The 20,712-nt window shown below is 28.0% G+C and overlaps 1 protein-coding gene and 1 long non-coding RNA gene across 2 annotated transcripts; both read right to left on the bottom strand.

Annotated features, from left to right (window-relative positions):
* Positions 1 to 1,158: 1,158 nt before the first annotated feature.
* On the bottom strand, positions 1,159 to 13,927 carry LOC117127947. Its single transcript, XR_004450960.1, has 2 exons — positions 2,934 to 13,927; positions 1,159 to 2,896 (listed from the first exon to the last, which is right to left on the bottom strand). It is a non-coding gene; the product is annotated as an uncharacterized LOC117127947 (long non-coding RNA).
* A 1,058-nt stretch (positions 13,928 to 14,985) lies between these two features.
* LOC103833811 (ethylene-responsive transcription factor ERF098) lies at positions 14,986 to 16,755 on the bottom strand. The gene has a single exon (XM_009109874.3). It carries the CDS (start codon positions 15,930 to 15,932, stop codon positions 15,516 to 15,518), a length of 417 nt encoding a protein of 138 aa, XP_009108122.1. The 5' UTR covers positions 15,933 to 16,755; the 3' UTR covers positions 14,986 to 15,515.
* Positions 16,756 to 20,712: the final 3,957 nt, after the last annotated feature.

Raw genomic sequence — 20,712 nt, 5'->3', positions numbered from 1 at the left:
GGAATTCTGGAATCAATATCTCATAGGGAGTTTTCTTTTGAGTTTTCTTATAATTCTTTTTTGAGTTTTTTTGTTGAGTTTTCTTATCATATAACATTCATAGGGAATCAATATCTCACAGCTATAACTCATAGGGAGTTTTGGGGACTCAACACATTGTAAACCAGACAGTTTTTACTCAATATAGTAAGAGCCAAAACCATGAGAGGCAATTAAATATAGAAAGTTTAAAAAAATGTGGTTTGTTTTTTAACAGATGCTTCTTCTTTGATTACTATAAGTAAAGTAGCCTTTGAGGTTCTCCTCCTACATCTCAAGAAATGCACAGAGCCTAGCAAAGGGAGCAAGCTATTGTATTTTCAAGACTTTCCCATTTTAGGTACCTGACAAAATATAAAACGATAGGAAAGCCATGTGTTAAGTTATTCCTAGCTAAACCAAACTGTGTAGTATTATAATAATAAGAAGTCCTTCATGTCCTACATAAACTGAGAAAATAATCTGCTATCTCTAGACAGATTAGGAACTTGGTTATTTTTTGTATTATAAACCTGAACATATTATTTACTTCTATCATGGTGTAATTCTCGAGAGTATCAAAGGAAAATGCTAAACACACAAAGCACTCCTCCTTCATTTCTAACAACACGACGCCTTATGACCTTATCGATCTCTAGCTAAAAACAATTAGCGATATAGTGAGTAGACTTTAATCTTTTATTTATTTAGTTCATTCATTCATTAACATCATGTTATTATGTTATTCTCTCTCTCTCTCTCTCTATCTCTCGCATAGTCTAGTACGTTTCTGTTCAAACCAGTTTGATGTGTGAATCTTGCTTTGATATCCATAGGTGGCGTTATCAGCAACAGATGCGAGCTATGATCCAGAGGGATGCGAGAAGATTGATAAGGAACATGAATGGGGGAGGATTGTAATTCGTGTCTTTTAGCTCCTTAGAATAGCATTCAAACTTGTAAATAAGCCTAGAATCGTATGAAATAGATATCTTCACTGCTATATTTTGGGTGAAAGAACTCAACAGCGAGTTTTGGGGTACTCAACAAATTGTAAACAAAACGGTTTTATTTTTTTACTCTACATTTCATTCATTAGCATCATGTTATTACCATTCACTAGAGTTTTGAACTTTTGAGTTTATTTTCTATATTTTAGTTTTTTGTTAAGTGTATTTTCTCAAATGTAATAAATGTATTGTTATTGTCTAATTGAAACATCTTTATTGAAGTATATTGAACAATATAAGATTTTTGTGTTTCATTTTATTTATAATTTGATCATATGTTTTTTGATCTTGTAATGCTTTGTTATCTTGGTTATTTTTAAAAATTATTTTTCGTATTTATGTGTCTCCTTTAATCACATTTAAACTAAATATCGTTTTTCGTGTTGGTATTAACTAAAATTTTTGCTTTAAAATTTTTGAAGATGATTTATAAATTTAAATAAATTTGATTGAATATTTTAAGAATTTATAGATTTAGAAGAGAAAATTATATTGTTTTAATTAAACTGAAAGTTGAATAAACTTAACTTATATCTTTGCTGGAAATTTTATTTATTTAGAATTATGTTTTTGAGAAGTAGTATAATACATACATGCAAAGAGTAATAAGTTTGTAGGTATAATCTGGAGCTTTTCCCATTTTGTTACCATATTTGTTTCCTCTTCAATAAGAGTTTAAGGGGTTTGTAAAGCCTTTTTTTTTTAAACATAAACAGTATGTAAATTTTTGTAACACTAATCAATGCTTCTATTTGTTTTATTTGTTCTAAGCAATCCTGAATTCACATTGTTGCAGTTCGAGCATGATTAAAAGTGCAAATGGTTATTTCTGAACTAATCAATAGAAGACTGTTTTAAAAATATATAAATTTCATCTATTTTATATGTAATATTATTAAATAAAAAGATAAACTTTTATATTCTAATATCTGTAGTATGCTATCCGGTTTAAAATTTGGAATTTTTAAGTTTGATAATACTTTTACTTCATATATTAATAAAAAAATAAAAATAGCTTTATCCAAGAAGTTTTTTGAACCCATACAGTAGAAACTCTATAAGTTAATATTCGATAAATTAATAAATGAAAAAAATTAATAAACTCCACCAGTTCTGAATTGGGTCAGTATAAAATATGACACAATTCGATAAAATAATAAAATAATAATTTTTTGAATTTTCTTATGTAAATATATAGTCCCAGTAAAAACATAAATTAATAACCAGTGCATATAAATTTATATAAATATAGTAATATATTGTCTAGTTTGCCTGTATTTTATTCATATTGAAGTTTACCTTTAAATTTTATAAGTATTTAAAAATATTGAAATGTTATTTTGTCATTTTATACTTAAAATGCATATACATTTATGGTAATATTTTCTATACACCTTATAGTTGAACAATAGTAACATAAAAAGTTTTATCTATTAACAATTAATCAACCATTCATATATCTTAAAATCAAATACCTTTTAAACAGAAAATATATTATTCTAAAAAAGAATTTTTTTTGTAAATTAATAACTCGAAGAAAAAGATATCGAGATCAATATTGTTGTACTGTGATCCAAGTTAATGATCCGCTATGCTTTTTTTATTCATCCCATCGTCGGCAATACAGTAAATGACACAAATAGAGTGTAATGTAAATAGGTGTAGATCACAATATAAGACGTAATATAGTTTTTTATGTATTAAAAATTTTAAAACCTAACTTTATAATTACGAAAACACAACACATGCGTGGGAGGAAATACCCTAACTTCACAAGTTATTATTCATTATATATAAAAAAATGCAAGAACAGAGAGTTCAAAAATAGTTTGGATAAAGTTGTGCTACACTCCCTCGTTATTCTCGTCCTCGATATTGCAGCTATTGTTGCAGCTCCAGTCACACTTCAAGGTAATGGGGAACGCGTGGTGTGTTGCTCCTCGTGACAAAATGGTCCTCCTGCCTAACTCATCATCAGCTGCTGAGAGGAGGCATTCTCCTACTTGGAGTTTTCGCTGGGATAATCATAATAGAGGCCGTGTAGCTGGTGAAGAAGCCTCTCTCAGTTGGTTGTCTGATGGGATTAGCCGGAACGATGTGTCTGACATCAAATCTGATTTTTTATCATCTCAAGGTTCCCCTTTGGACAGCTTTCGGACACAGACGATGCAGCCGGCCTCAGGTAAAATAAGTTCAGCTTGTTTAGTATTTTTTTAGCTTGAGGGAACACATGTACGGTGTGTTATTCACTTGAGACTTTTAAATAGTATTTTTCAGAACCTGTTAAATCATGTTTCTCTTGATAGGATTTCTCTACTTGCTTCTTGACTTGCCTATGCATCTGTCTACAGATCATAATAATCTTACATGACATTAATGAATATTTTGGCAGATTTATCTTTTCCAAGAAATTCTTCCATGGATACAGTTTTTGAGCAGGTAAAGCTTGTTTCACCTATAGTTTTGTTTTCTCACATCTTTGAAACTTTTACATTTGTTGATACATAACCTCTCTTTTGACGATGGATCTCAAAATGGGACCCTCTCAAATACATAAATATTGGTCCGGTTCAGACCCATGATATAAGTGACGTGGCATAAAGTCAATTTCTGATTGGCCTGAATTTCCAATCCGACGTGGACGTGTTCAGGGGGCTTGATATCCCGATTTTAGTATAGTATAGATTTGAAAACTGAAAATATCTACTCTATTAATTTAGAGTCATACTTTTATCTACTTAATTGTCATTTAAGATTGGATATATTCATATTTCATTAAAAAAATATAACATTCATTGCTATTACATTAACAATACAAAATAATTTCCCCCTCTAATAAAAAAAATCGTTGACTACTACTCATAATGAAATCTACACCTTCATATGTTCAAGCATGAGTAAATTATATTTCATTATTCGACAGTCCATTAATACAAATGTATCGAATGATTATTTCCAATGTATTATATTATACAAATATTTACACAATATGTATACACACTTTTCATTTGTTTCTTCTTTATCCTCATTATCGCCATGTTTAAATCTCTGGAAGTTGTGAAAATCCTCATTAGAACGAATAATATTACTTCATATATATACAAACGATTTGCGTATTGGAATAGGAAATATTACTTCGTATACCAATTTTTTCATATGAAATAGAATGTGACAAACGTTTCCATAAGAAAGTTAAATCCATTCCAGTACTTTAAATCATTAAGTTAATTTAAATCTATCCATTCTATAAATTAAACATTTCCATATGAAATTTACATAATTAATGTTTTTAAAATTTAGATTCTAAAATCTTAACTAGAACAAACTTCCTAACGTCAAGCTAACAAAAAAAAAAAGAGAAACGATTTGTATGTCATCTTCCTATAGTTTAAAAATTCTAACAATATTATCTAAAACAACTAAATCATTTCCTAACATTATCCTAACAAAAAAAAAATAAACGATTCTTTGGAATCACGTAGTTTTTTTCAAAAAACGCAAACCTAAAGAAACGATAATAACAATAATCAAATAATTTATTCCTCAAAATCTTAACAAAAATCTAAAGGTATTAAATATTTTACACTATCTTTAGTCATCTTATATTTTCAATACTCAAATATTAAAAAAAACCTAGATATTTTCATTTCATTTTATACTACCTATGACTTTTATTTATTTTCTAAAAACAATCCATTGAAGATAATTTGTGTGTACAATAAATGTTGAGCACACCTAATATATCAATTCATACACAATTTTGTTTTTGTTAAAAAACATTCATATAATTATTGTTATATAAAAGTAAAACTATGAAAATAATAACTCTATACTTTAGGCATGTTCTTTTTCTTGACGCTTGCGGCTAACAAACATGAAGGAAATTTTGTAATTAAAGCCATCATTTTTTAAGTTTGTGACGCTGCGATTATTTTACGGAGTGTTGCCGGTGATGTTAGTGACGCTGAAAAAACAGCGTTCATTGGAATTGCCTTCGTGGTCAAACGCGGATGTCGCTGCCATTTATTCTCCACATCCTTAAGCCTCAAAAAACGTATAATTAGGCATTATTGTGAACGCTTGATGCTGAGGCTGCGGTTCTTTACCGAACAGGGCTTTTGTAAAAACCAAAATTTTAGTTGAGTCATGTACCTGGTCGTATCGTATATCATATTAACCAATATTAATTAACTTACACATTATAGATTGGTTTATTAACCAAATAATATAACTCATCTACAATTTTCTTATTATACAAACTACTATACAACCAATCGTTTAAATGATTAAGAAAAGTAAAACAATTTATATACAAGAGCAAAACACACTTTTTGCATAACATAAATCAATATTTATGTATGCAGTACAATTATGCACAATTTCATCATACATATTACTATGCATAATCATCAAACCATTTTCTATTTTATTTTATTTGAAGATAAAAACAACTCTCGATAAAATATCATATATATATATATATACATGATATTACAATGGTCTAATTGTTTTGTTAAACATTAATATTAATATTAGCTATAAATAAATGCAAAACTATCATTTACATTAATATTAAGGATATATCTAAATTTTGGTTAAGAATTTTTCCTATAATTTTTGAATACAATGAATCCTAGAAATATATTCATATATATATATATATATATATAGGTTTTAAGAAGTTACAAATTATATAGATAGTGGAAAGTTAACGCTTTTGAAAATTTTAGCATAACAAAATTTTAGATATTTTACGTATATAAAAAATAAATATAAAGCATATAATTTTTCTCCAATTGAAAATGATCAAAAAGTTTCAAAAATTATCATTACTATACAGACTTAATTAAAATAATAAGATAAGCCACTTAAAAAATTGGATCTTAACAACTACAGAAAATATAAGTTTAAGAAATAATATTTCTAATCAATAAAGTGCATTTATATGTTATTAATCTAGTTCTACTCAGTATCATATAGTCTTACGTTCATTACATAAGTAATAAAATCAGATATATATCTGATCGCTACATTGGTAACACAAGTCCAAACATCTAATCTAACAGTTTAATATTCACAATAATTTTATTTTTCTGACTTTATAAATTAAACAAAATAAAACATAACCTGCATTTTAACGCGGATCATAATCTAGTATAAGTTTTATTTATCTTCTTAATACAGAAAAAATCACCCTCGGTCATATATCACAATGCGTTCAAGATTATACTTCCTCTATTTTAAAATACAAATAATTTTACCTAAAAACACTAATAGTAAGAAAGTTGTTATTTTAAAAAAAAATATCATTTAATCAATAAATTCAACCAATTAAAAATTTAATATTATTTAAATAGTCACACATTATCCACTAAATGAAAATGTGTATTAAAATATGTAAACTATTTATATTGTGAAACAAGTTTTCTTTGTTAAAACAACCTACAATAGAAAACAGAGAGTGTATATGGTTTACAATATTTGTTACTTTTGAACTTTGGTTGAAGAACACAAATAACAGTAATCATGCCAAATATTGTAAGTTCTATTTAAAGTATGACTTAGACTCTGAATGGTGACAGTGGATTTGATAATAAAAACGGTGCAGAATTAAAGCGTGGGATGGTGCAACTGTGGTTTTAAGTAAAAAGCAACGCGGAATATTGTTTGATTGATGATAATGCATATTTGCAGTATTTAATAATTATTTAACAAAATAAAATAATAATGGTATATATTATAGAATATATTAAAATAATATAGTAATATATTCATATAATAAATATATTTTAAAATAAAAATGTCTTTTAGTGAAATGCATTTGATAAGTGCAATTCTGATAAAATAAGCGATACAAAATAATGTTTGATTGCTGAAAAATATTTTACGGTTTTGCTACATAATATCAAAATTAATATAGAATATAAAATTTGGTTATGATTCTTGAGTTCTAGAGATATACGATTTGTTTGGGTAATTGATAGGATCCAAACAGAACCAAGAAAAGAGGTTTGGTTTGGTTCAAATTTTCAGTTCTGGATAAATGTGCACATGGTTATCTATTCTTATATTTAATAAATTTGGTATGATTATTATTTTTATTTTTTCATTTTAATTAACTATTTTGAATAACTATATAACGGAAATATTATCATGTATGATTTTAACAAAAGTTTAAGTATCTAAATTTAACAATAGTTATTAATAGTTGATTATAAGAAAACACATATATATCACACTCATATGCACTTATATATGTTTGCCTTAACATAATTAACATTTTTAAATAAATAAATAAATTTTATTCTGATAATTCAATTGCACAATTTTCTGTTTAATTGAAATATTTGGATATGAAAATTCACAACCAAATATTTTATATAGTTATAAAGGAAAAATGTAAAAAAGAAAGTAACCATGAAAAACACACGTTAACTACTGTAGGTGTGGTATTGTAAAAATGTGAACAAACAAAAAAATTTTTTTTTTTGGTTTGTTAAGTGCGTTGTTTTAAGAATTCCATCCCCCTTTTTTTACTGTTTTTGTGATTGGTGACTTTTTAAATTTTCATTCCATGTAAACAAATATGCACCGCTTTTCATTCACCAGTCGCAACCTTAATAGCATGTATATTGAGAATCTTTTAGCCAAATTTTTTTTCTCTCAGTTTCACTTATATTTGCCAAGCAGATACGCCAAGTACTGTTTAATTATTATAAGTAAAAAGTTCACTTTATACTCTCACTGTCTTTGGAGTGAAAAATCAATTACCCGAATATTTATTTTTTCTAGCCTTTATTACTCTACTATTTCCTTTTAAGTACTCCACTTTCATTATGCTTATTACTCTGCAATCCACCAGTCACACCCTAAATACTAGGTAGCATATGATTATGTATATAATCTGTTATTTTTTTATTAAAAAGATTCACACACCTTTTTATGCATTTCGTAAGGGAACCAAATGAACCATCTTTTTCTCCTTCCGAAAAAAAAAGAGAAAGACTTATTCCCACTGAAGTGTAAGGGTTATAAATTATTTTTATTTTAAAAAGAGATTGGTGTTCGTTACACTGGACGCCAACCATCAGACCTGATTGTGGTTCGAGTCCACAAACCACTGAGAGCTCTGGCGTCGGTTCTCGTTACACTCGCACCTGATACACGGGAACGGGCTTCCCTTCCCGGTAGTACTTTTGTTCTTTTTCTGTCTGAGGCAAAGGCGGGGATTCTTGAACGTAAATCAGTGCACGAGCCTATGCAAACTTAGTTGTTCATGAGCAAGCCAGGCGTTCCTCTCCTATTAGTCAAGTAATTGGCGTTCCTCGGGGTTGACGTCGTCGTTAAGGTTCAAGAGTGGCTCTTATAATGACAGGAATGAAAGGAGTGAGCTCATTCATTCACTCGCTAGGAAGAGGGCGTCTCCCCAGAGTCAGGAGTTCTTGCCCACTGGAGTTATCCAATTCTTACGTTTCTTTTATCTATCTCCCTATTCGAACGGTCAATCATATCAAACAAAATAGTCTATACTTTCGGCATGAAGCTATAGGAACTTTGTATACTACTATCCCTTCTCCAACCTTCTAGGAACGAATTAACTAGTATACATATAGGATACACCAGTGCTAAACCTTGTCTCGCCATTATTATAATGGCGGGAACCATATTCCTTTTCACTTTTCTAGTTGAAACCCAAATAAACTACCGGTGATTGATGCCGTCCACCGAAAGACCGAATTTCGCCATAAAGATTATATGTTTTCTTTTTTACTTGGGGTCAAGTTGAAATTTCAAAAACTAGAATCTATCGCACGTAGTAGCGGACCCGACCTCTTTTTTTGGGGTGTCAAAAGGTTGGGCTCAGACCAGCATAATTTTTTTGTTATAAAAATAAGTAAAATGTTTACATCTGCTGGGTTTTTACTCTGGAAAGGGGTTGCAAGAGAGAGAACTTTCGCCAATTAAGCTATATTTTCTTCTTGTACAATGAAAAAACTCCTTAACAAAAAAAAAAAAACTCCTTAACATTTAAATTTAACATGCGGCAGCTGACACCCCTTCCTAACACATGGGTCCGCCTCTGATCACACATGCTGTCAGAGTTTGCACGTGATAATACTATTTTAATTTTTTTTCAAAAAGAATCTCTTGACCGAGAAAAGTGTGAGGCTGAAATCAAATTTTGTCCGTTGTCACAAAATACATTTTTTCAACTTAGCCGTCAGGCCCGTCACCTTGACCATCCAGATTCATTGGACTTCACTCACAAGTTCAATACTTTTGTCTTAGCCCCTCGAATAATTAGAAATTGCACTAAACGCAGGCTGCCACTATTCTTTCCATATATTTGCCAATCCCAATCATTTATTTACTATGACAATGGTACGCATACATTTTTAGGATGCAAACTACTCCGCATACATTTTTAGCCTTTTAGGATGCAAACTACTCCATGATCAAATGGTTTATTCAATAAAATAAGGATGCTTTTGACTACCCGCACGTGCTTTAAAATAAGTTCCACTACATTCTCAATAGTCAGCATTACCTCCACGTATAAATAAACTCTCACTACTATCAAGTATCAACACATGTACATGCATAAAATATAACTTAAAAGCTTAACTTATGGAACATAAAGTGTCTAACACGAATGAGGTGAAATACAGAGGTGTAAGGAAGCGTCCGTGGGGAAAATATGCGGCGGAGATACAGGACTCGCCAGACATGATGCGATCTGGCTTGGAACGTTTGACACTGCGGAAGACGCGGCTCGGGCCTCACGAATACCCAATGATGACAGACGATCCAAGTGGCGCCAGCGAGAATGTGGTGGCTTCTTCGTCGTCCCAGTTTAGTGGAACAGACGGTGGTAACATGAAAGAAGTCATTGAGTTTGATTATTTAGACGATAGTTTATTGGAAGAGCTTCTAGAATGTGGAGAAAATTATAACCAGGAGGATCAGAATGACACAAACCATTTATTATAGTTTTTCTAATGTCGGAGGAACGAGTACTAATCATGATTTTGTCCTTAATTAAGGAAGGTTTCTGTTATGTCACTTTTCGCGGGAATTTTAAATGACTATTTTCTCAAATGTTACTTTGTATAATAGCGAGAATTTGCGAAATGGCCAAGCTTGAAAAGAAAATTAAGTGCAAACCATTGATTTTGACATTATTAATTTCATAACAATTATGTCAAGTTTTATCCAGTACTATCCTTTTTTGTTCAAGTTGCCGGTATTCGAGAAAAAAAAATTGATGGCATCAACAATTTGACATTCCACCATTGATTATCACATGTAATACAACCAACACCACACGTTTGTTTAGCACATAAATATGCATCCAATTTTTCTATATTATATCACTGAAATATAATAGGATTCCAAATCCACTCACATCTAGTAAATATTAAACTTTACTCCAAACTTCAACCCCTAAATACTAAACCCTAAACTCTTAACATCACCCTTCCATCTAAATACTAAATCCTAAACCCTTATTACTGAACCCTAAACCCAAATATAAACTTTAAACCCAATTATTAAAATCTTTAATTAGTATATAATATTACGTAATATTAAACTAAATCCAATCCAACACACAACTCCTCAATGCTAAATTCAGACCTAACTTATGAATACTAAACCCAAAAATGCTATCACTAAATCCAAACCTAAACCCCCACCTTCCAAATACTAAACCCTAAATCCTAATCACTAAACCTTAAATCCAAGTATAGACTATAAACCCAAATAGAATGAAACAATATACATAGTATAGTACAAAATGGTGAGCAAAATAGAACACTCTTTATTAATCGTCAAATGGAACATACATAATGCGGTCACTAACCCCAAACCTCAACCTCCACCTTCCAAATCCTAAACCCTAAATCTTAATCACTAAACCCTAAATCCAAGTATAAACTCTAAACCCAAATAGTATAAAACAAAATACATAGTATAGTACATATAATTGTAAACTAGAAATTGATAGTAATACTAATTGTATATGTGTAGGTGTTATGTATAGAGTAACAAGAAATATATATATGTTAGTCAATGTAAGTGAACGTAGAGATGTAAGTGTTATTCCATTTCTTGTGAATGGTACAATAATACAAGAACCGTAGCATACTATTTTAGTTTGATACTTGCGAATGGTACAAAAATATAAGAATCGTACTAGACTATAATTTTCTTTCGTTACATATAGTATAGTCGGCGAGTTCATCTTTTCACATCTTCCTCTTTTTGCAGACATGGTGATACACGCATTCACTAGTCCAGAGTAATTATTCTTCACCATACCATATCAATACAGCATACTATAACAATTTAAATAACAACAAAAAAATCAAGATCAACAACGTTAAAGAAACTCAAAAAAAGAAATCGTGAAGTCACCTCGTCGTTCTCTATTGTGTCATCTTCTCCTCCAAACGCAATTCCACAAGCTCAAAATCCATGCTCTTTCTTCGTCTTGAGATGAAGTAGTTTTTGTTCGTATGTATGAAAAAGAAACAGAGATTGTTAGTGTGCACCAATGATAACCACAATTTTATTAAATTATTTATTTAATATTTATTTTAATAAATAATTCTCAGTAGGTTACACATGTTGAATTGAAGGGTAATATAGCATTATTACATAAAAGACATATATTGTAGATGAAAGTTAGGGGTTTTAGTTATCTAATGAATTATAATTTATTTGAAGGTTATACAGCCCAATTCTCCTTTTATAATATTATATAATTTTGTTTTATTGTCGGGCTTAAATAGACTCAGGCACAATGTCGCCGTCACGACACTAAGAATCTAATACTCTATATATTTTGAAGTTTGCAAAAATATATATTTGAAGATTCAAGTTGTTTTTCTTCAAAAGCAAAATTTTAAAATTATTTATATTTTACACTATAGTCTTTATATTTTTCATAATTAATATAAATCCATATAACCATTATAAATATGTAGCAGATATATAAAATATTACAATAATATTAATTAATAAAATATTACTCTAAAATAATTATTATAAATAAAAATAAATAATCAAATATTAAACTATAAGCACAATACTACATTATTCCAAAAAAATATTTATGTAATGCTCCATCTTCGGTTACAATTTGTTTAGACAATATTTTAGAGATTTTGGAGGTCCGAGAGCAAATTTACTAGACTATTATTGTTGTTGTAATATTTAAATTTGTTTAATAATTTCGTCTTCATATATCTTTTTTAAAGTTTTTTATTAAGTTTCTATTGTAATATTCTTGTTGTATTCTATAATTTTAAAATATTCTACGTTTTAAATTTTTTATTTAATTTTATGTGTAAAATTTGAATTTAGAAAACCAAATTTGAAATATTTTTTTTTTAAAGATTAAAACGAAAAACGAAAAAAATACTTAACAATCATAAATATGATGTATAAATAGTTATAAGGACCAAAATGCAAAAAAAAAACCCATGAAACTTGAAATTTGAAGTTTTTAGTAGGTTCACTTCTCAAAATTCAAAATAATTTTGAAGTTAATTTTAAAGAGAAAAAAATTCTACATTTGAAATTATTTAGTTTTTTTTTGGAGATGTTATAATACAAACTGCCCAACAATCTTGTTAGATTGTTGTTAGAACATGCATCCTCATTTTGAAGGGAAAACACCTTTAAAATCAGAGGATATAACTTATATTTATGATTTGAAAATAAATATAAAATAAAATTTACTATTTGAAAATTTTAAAATAAAATATTTATGACAAAATATAATAATAAGTAGTTAAATATAACTTATAAGTTGTATAAAAAATGTTAATAACATATTTTTTTATTCGATAAGTATTAAAATATGATATATAAAAAGTTATTTGTGCGATTGTGAAACATATATAATTATAAAGATTAAATTGAAAGGTGAATACTATTTTGAGGGTGTGAAAAGTATTCTGAAAAGGTGATTAATATACCTTCAAATTTGATGGTGATCCTTCGAAAAATAGGTGATAAAGAGTTGTTGAAGATGCTCTTAAACATGTCTAACCTTTTTAAATTCTGGAAAAAAAAACACGATGATTTTATTACAAAATAAGTAAAAACGCATAATCATATATATATATATATATATATATATATTGTTGGTTTCAGAATCAGTTATATTATGGAGGGTTGACAAGTGACATGGCCTGCATGAATTTAATCCTACGATATCATCGATCTAACTCGATTAGCTACACTGGTTTTCAGCAGAACAAGAATACTATAGAGCCATTCATGATTTCAGGCTTGTTCACAACAATTATTTCGATGAGCTTTTCTTTTTTGTCGTCTAGCATGAGTCATGACAGTGGAACTTATCATATTTTTTTGGTAAAAAACTAAAAACTTATATCGTTTTACAATTTCGAAAATGGATGTTCTAAAATTTTCAAAATAATATGAGATCTAATACGGCTTCAAAATCATAAATTAAATTTTCATATCAAGTTGCAACTTTTAATATTTAACTTTCTTTTCGGTCGAATTTCTTCCTTAGTGACGTTTGAATCGGAAAGCCACAGGGAAGATGAGTTTATTTTGTATGTGAACAAGATTCTCATGCACATGGACGATGATATATTGTTATACGAGTTATTCTTGGATTCACCATAGGATAAATCTCTAGATTCATAAATCAATAGGATTTCGTTATTTTATATTCAATATATTTAAAAAAATGAAACAAAATATTGTCAAGTTATATTATGTTTTTAAATAAAAAAAAAGTAAAAATAAATAAAAAATAATAGTAGTTACAAAAAAAGAATTATAAAAAAATATTTTTAACGTTGTGAGCAAAACACTAAAACTTAAACCCTAAACCTTTGGATAAACCCTAAACCCTTGGATAAATCCTAAATTCTAAATCAAAAATTTTGAACACTAAAACACTAAACTCTAAATCCTAAACTCTAAACCCTTGATTGTTTTAGTTTTTAGTGTTTTTGATTTACAGTTTAGGATTTATCCAAGGGTTTAGGGTTTAGGATTTAGGGTTTAGAGATTAAGATTTAGGGTTTAGGATTTAGTGTTTTGCTGACAACGTTAAAATAGTTTTTAAAAAAAAACTTGAAAATATTTTGTTTTTTTTTAAAGATATCAAATATGAAATAACACAATTCTATTGGTTGGTGAATGTAACGGTTCACTCTTAGGATGTGAACCCAAGAATAAGTCGTAAACAGTCTTGCTTATGTTGAACCAATTCAAGCAAATTTAAACATAGAAATAATTTCTTATAATACGTTATAGAAAAGGTGACTACTATATATATACAAACTAATGTTATGGTTCGTTTTAATCAATGTTCTTGGGATCTCTCTCTCTCCGATCACTCCCATACCCATGCATAGTCCTTTTCTGGTGAAGTGTTTCTCTATCCAAACGGTGGCAGTTTCGAAAAAGATGGTTTTTGGTCTACTCGTTCCCTTTCGCCGGTGTGGCGGCTCCGTCGTGGCGGAAGGGAGTTCGACGCCGGGAATAATCTTGTTTTGTGATAGATTTCTGAGACCTAGAAAATCATGCTCACTTGGGATTTTTCAGAACTTTATCTATTTAGTTATGTTTTTATGTAAAAAAAATTATTGATGAAATTTAAAAAAAAAATGTTTTAACAAATCTCTGAAACTTAAAAAAATATGTTTTAACAAATCTCACGCACCGTTGTTTTCCCCGTAACTAGAGTAAGTTTAAAATAAATAGAGATCATTGCTTTTCACAAAATGTTTCGCCTAAAATTTGATAAATTTTAATGCACTATTTTCACCCTTTTTTAACTCTAAATGGTGTAAGTTCAGAGATTCAATTTATGATATTCAAAAAGGAACATACGGAATATTAAGGCTAATTCAGTTTAAAAAAAAGAATATTAAGGCTAATAATTAAGAAAAAAGGTTCAGCTTTCCTTTTGTCTGTAATTTCTTTTAGCTCTTCTTTTCTCTGCTTCTTCAGCTTGACATAGCTCTGATGTAATGGTATCTTGTTTGAAAAGAAAAAAAAAATTAAGTAAAAAGTTGGTAATACATGGATTTATTGTTTCCCATTCTGGATTGTTCATCATATACACAAAGCTGAATATGAAAACAGAAGGATGATATGTTTCTCCGAGAGGTAGTAACGGATGGTTTATATGGGAGTGTACTTTGTCTGTGAAATCAATTAAAGTGATACGATTAGGCCTGCATACTATTGACATCATATAATAACTTCATGAAAATCTCGTCAAAGAAATATTCGAAGACCTAATGTAAACTGGTACGTACGTAAATCATCTGACAATCATATTTCATTGATACGCAAAGTACACCGTATCTTACAATTTATGGCCGTGGTATGCGAACAAAATTCCAAAATAAGTACTAAATAAACAAACATGCACATAATGCACGTATCTAGCTAGCCATCAGAACGCCACATATAGTATATAAGACAAGACTACCGTTTATTTCTTTCTTCTGAATCGAGAAGTTCTTCAAGAACCTTATCGTCCAAATACTCAAACTCAAAAACTTCCCGTTGATTTTGTCGACTCACACCCGTCGAAGTTGAACCCGAAGATGAAGAAGAAGAAGAATACGGAGGGCGAAGCGAATAGTCGTCCATACGCGAATAATACTCATTAGGGAAGTTAAGTATGGCGAGATGGCCTCTGAGGTTATAGGCGGCTCGGTCATACGCCCTTGCCGCATCCTCAGCGGTCTCAAATGTTCCGAGCCAAAGACGGGCACCGTTCCTTGAGGGGTCTCGAATCTCTGCAGCAAATTTTCCCCAGGGCCTCCTCCGCACGCCTCGGAAACGAGCTTGCTTGTCATCTTGTATTTGATTTTGGCTCCTTCTGTGTGTTCCCTCCATAGAACTTGTCTACTTAGTCTCTGGTAGTTCAAAATTGGTTTGCTCTGAATGAGTTAATGTTATTTAGTAAGAGATTTGTGGATGGTGCATATTGTGGTGCTTATATATATATATATAAGACTGGATTTTCACCGAGTCAGAATCGACGTTCGTTTTCATGTGACTTGACGATTCTGGGGGTTGACTGTTCTTTTCTGCATATCCTTTATATTAATTATTTATTTTTCTTATATTTTATGGATTAATGATAAACTGTCGTTTTCCAGGAAAGTTCCATCTGCCGTAAGAATTCATATTTGGTTCTCCTGACACATTTGGACTATTTTTAATTAGTATTGACTCTAGAGTGGCGTAAACTGTTTCAAATATACTCGGGTAGAACTCCCATTAATGATGCTCTTAGTATCCTTTGTCTATATTCTATACTCCAGGATTATAAAAATCTTCAAAATAGTTAATAGGTTCGCAAATATTGAGATTCTACGAGCCGATAATACACAAATCACAGTTACAAAAAAGAAGAAGATAATACACAAAGCATAATTTAAACACAGTATGGTACCATAAATCCCGTAAGTCCTACGCATCCAATGACGACAGGCAAGATTCTTTTTAAAATTTTAATATTAACTACATCTCGACCAGCGCGGATTTTTGTTTTCATTTATTTTTATATAAATATTTTGTTTTTAATTCGAAATTACTATATATTATAATATATATGTGTATCAATTTTTAAAACATAATAAGTTTACGGTATATTTTTCATTGAATAGATTGTTTCAAACTTTCACATGTATTTGTATCTTTTATATATATATATATATATATATTTTTTTTTTGGATTATTATTTCATTATTAAAATCGTAACTATATATATAAAAATTAGTAAAATATAATTTTATTGTCATATTCAAAGATATTGTAACATTTCATAAATTTAGAAAGTTTCAAAAAAATTAAACTTTTCGCTTCATAGATTTATATTATCGAGTAAATAATTAAACATTTAGTTTTTGTTTAATTTTTAAAATAAACTATATAGTTTAAAATTTATTTTCATTGGTTTAAGATAGTAAACTATATAATTTTTGTTATTTAAAAAATATATTTATAATTTTAAAAGTTAACATTGACAAATATATAAATATTTAACATATGGAGGTATAGTATTACAACATTAAATTATATCTATTTAATTTATACTATCTATAAATCCAATGGGCCATATATTGTTTAAATCCAATTATTGATAGCCAAATAAAAATTTCTGGTTGGTCCAAAATTTAAATGATAAGATTAGAGATTAAATGTAACATGACTTTCTAAAAATAGATCCATTAGGTCATTTTTTAAAAACAAATCACATATAAATCAATGTTGTGACTTCTGTTTTAATATATAAGATATGAAACTACACAAAGTAAACATTGTTTAAATGGTTACATTAACCAACCGGAATAAAATCAAAACTGGACTAAACCGGTCTCAACAGATTTTTTTTTAACGCTGGATAACCCCTATATAAATCCTGAAACCTTACAACATATTTTGGTAGCCACGTGTCATTACTAAGATGATTCTTAGAATCATTAGAAAAATAAGTTGATCCATATATATTATATTTTTTTCTTAAACTAGCTATCAAATTGATTAGTAATACAAAAAACATTATCGATTCTTTTCTTAAATAAAAACTAAGTAATTACCTAATATGATTAACATATATATATATATATGAATATTAATGATAATGAATAATACATATTTGATAGCAATTTTTGTATCCTTTCTATCTTTTTTTAATCTTATATTATTAAAAAAAAACAATCACATTAAACATATAATAAACAATCAAATTAATATATGACTTTTCTTCTTTTCTTTAATCCTTTTAATTGAGGATGAGATTCTGATTTGCTAAAACTGGAATATTATATTTTTGTAAAGATAGTAAAGATTAATCATTGTTAGATAATATAATTTTTTTTATTTTTATAAAAATATTTATAATTTAAAAGTTAACATTGATAAATATTTAAATATTTAACATATGGAGGTATAGTATTACAACATTAAATTATATCTTTTTAATTTATACTATCTATAAATACAATGGGTCATCTATTGTTTAAATCTAATTATTGATAGCCCAATAAAAATTTCTGGTTGGTCCAAAATTTAAATGATAAGATTAGAGATTAAATGTAACATAAATTTCTAAAAATAGGTCTATTAGGTCAATTTTTTTAAAAAAATCACACATGAATCAATGTTATGACTTGTGTTTTAATATATAAGATATGAAACTACACAAAGTAAACATTGGTTTAATGGTTACATTAACCAACCGGAAAAAAATCAAAACTGGACTAAACCGGTCTCAACAGTTTTTTTTTAATGCTGGATAATCCCCTATATAAATCCTGAAACCTTACAACATATTTTGATAGTCACGTGTCATTAATAGGATGATTTTTAGAATCTTTAGAAAAATAAGTTGGTTCATATATATTATATTTTTTTCTTAAACTAGCTATCAAATTGATTAGTAATACAAAAAATATTATCGATTCTTTTCTTACATAAAAACTACGTAATTACCTAATATGATTAACATATATATATGACAATTAATGATAATGAATAATACATATTTGGTAGCAATTTTTGTATCCTTTCTATTTTCTTAATCTTATATTATTAAAAAAAATAAACAATCAAACTAAACATATAACTAGATTTTTCATCCGCACATTCGTATGGGTAGATTTTTATTTTATAAATATATATCAGATACCATCGCAAAACTTTAAAATATATTTACATTTTAGTGTTATATATTGTGTAAATCTATAATGTTATTGGTTATGTTTCTTATTTGATATTATTAATGTATAATGATTTGTTTTATATATTTTACTTTATTATTAATTGTAATTATATATTAATATATTTTCGAGTTTGGAAAAATAAATTCATAGTATGAAATAAAAATTTTAGAATCTCCTTCATTTTTTTTCTAATTTTTACAAACTGAATACAATACATTTTAAAATTTTATTTAGTTATACTATAAAACTGATATTTTCTTAGCATAATTTATATTTCTATGTTATTTATTTTATTATATTATGAGATTTTATAAGTAAAATACATTATAATAATACTATATTATTAATTATGAAATCAATCTCTGCATTAATTTAAAAATATTTTAAAATTTTATTAAGATTTTGTAAGTGTTTTCAACATATTTTGTTATAAGTAAAAAAAAATTTTAATTTACAGTTAACATTTATTTATTAATATCTATATAATTTATAAGATTTTTTAGCAATGTTATATATCAAATAGATTAGCTTAAATAGTCAAATAGATGTAATTGATGAAATAGACCTAGTATGAAATTTTATGGTATTTCTTTTAATAAAGAAGATATAGAATATAATTATAAAATTTGAAAAATAACATACACTTTTATTTATTTTTTATAATAAAATTTTATTTAAATTAATGTATAATAGTATATATTATTAGTTACGAAATTAATCAATGGTATTAATTTAAATAAAATATTTTGAATTTTTAGGAAGATTTTGTTAGATTTTTTCTCAACATTTTGTTATAACTAAAAATAAAATTTAAATTTACAGTTAAAATTGATTTATTATTAATATCTTTATATGTTGAATTGATTAATATTAAATAAATGTAATTAATAAAAAAAAAGAATGGACCTAATAAGGCTAGTATGACTTTTTTTATGGTAGATAAAATAGTACTTTTCTTTTAATAGAGAAGATAAACAATCAAATTAATATATGAATTTTCTTCTTTTCTTTAATCCTTTTAATTGAGGATGAGATTCTGATTTGCTAAAACTGGAATATTATATTTTGTTCGAACTTTAAAGTTGATGTTACATGAGTTCTGATTCCGAACCTATCATCGTCTTTTCCCTATCATAGTACAACATATACAACAAAGTCATATTTAATCAGTGTCAACTGTTGACCGTGATTCTTGATTAATAATCAGAAAGTCCCGATTTTTATTAATTTATACTATATGTAGGTTGAGACCAACCTTTGATACTATTTGTTGTGAGTCTATGAACATAAATCATTACTTTGATTGTATTTCAGCTGAATCTATGAACATAAATCATTCTTCAAAAATGTAACACCTACGATTCAATCACAACGTCGGTAGCACACAGAAAACAGTCTAGTAAACCGTACTGGTTGACCAAATTAGATTTTAGCAATTATTGTTATTGTTGAGGAAGTGAGATTTGTTCTATTTTGAAATTTGGGCTTAAATAAGTGCCATCATCTTTTGCTAATGTGGTTTGCTAATAGCTAACCTCTCTGGTTGTATCAAAACTTGGCTTCTTTTTGGGGTTTTTTTTTGGCCATAGAACTATAGAAGCATTCGGCTAGAGTAGCAAATGTAACCAACTTTGAATTTGGAAATATATTTACATTTTTTCAAAAAAAAAAAATTATTTGCTACACAATGTTAAATATTTTTTTATACCTAGTAATAAGCTCCTTTTTCCACGTTCGACTCGCCAACTTAGGGACTTTGATCTTATAATTGACAACAACAAAATTACTGTGCATCTTTAAAGTTTCAGATAAATTATTGATGATAATTTTATATCAATGCTTCGCTGTTTGTTTTGTTGATAGGAAAACAGTAGTTGTTTATTTGGAAAACTATAAAAAGTAATAGATTCGAGTGTTTGGCGTTGCGTAAAATATAGTCAAAATA

This window comes from Brassica rapa, chromosome A01, assembly GCF_000309985.2.
Source record: "Brassica rapa cultivar Chiifu-401-42 chromosome A01, CAAS_Brap_v3.01, whole genome shotgun sequence".
NCBI lineage: Eukaryota > Viridiplantae > Streptophyta > Magnoliopsida > Brassicales > Brassicaceae > Brassica > Brassica rapa.
The sequence above is the reverse complement of the archived record's forward strand: the minus strand, read 5'-3'. Positions and strand labels throughout refer to the sequence as shown.

Coding starts and splice junctions, on each gene's coding strand:
- LOC103833811 (XM_009109874.3), bottom strand. CDS start 15,932: ATGGAGGGAACACACAGAAGGAGCCAAAATCAAATACAAGATGACAAG.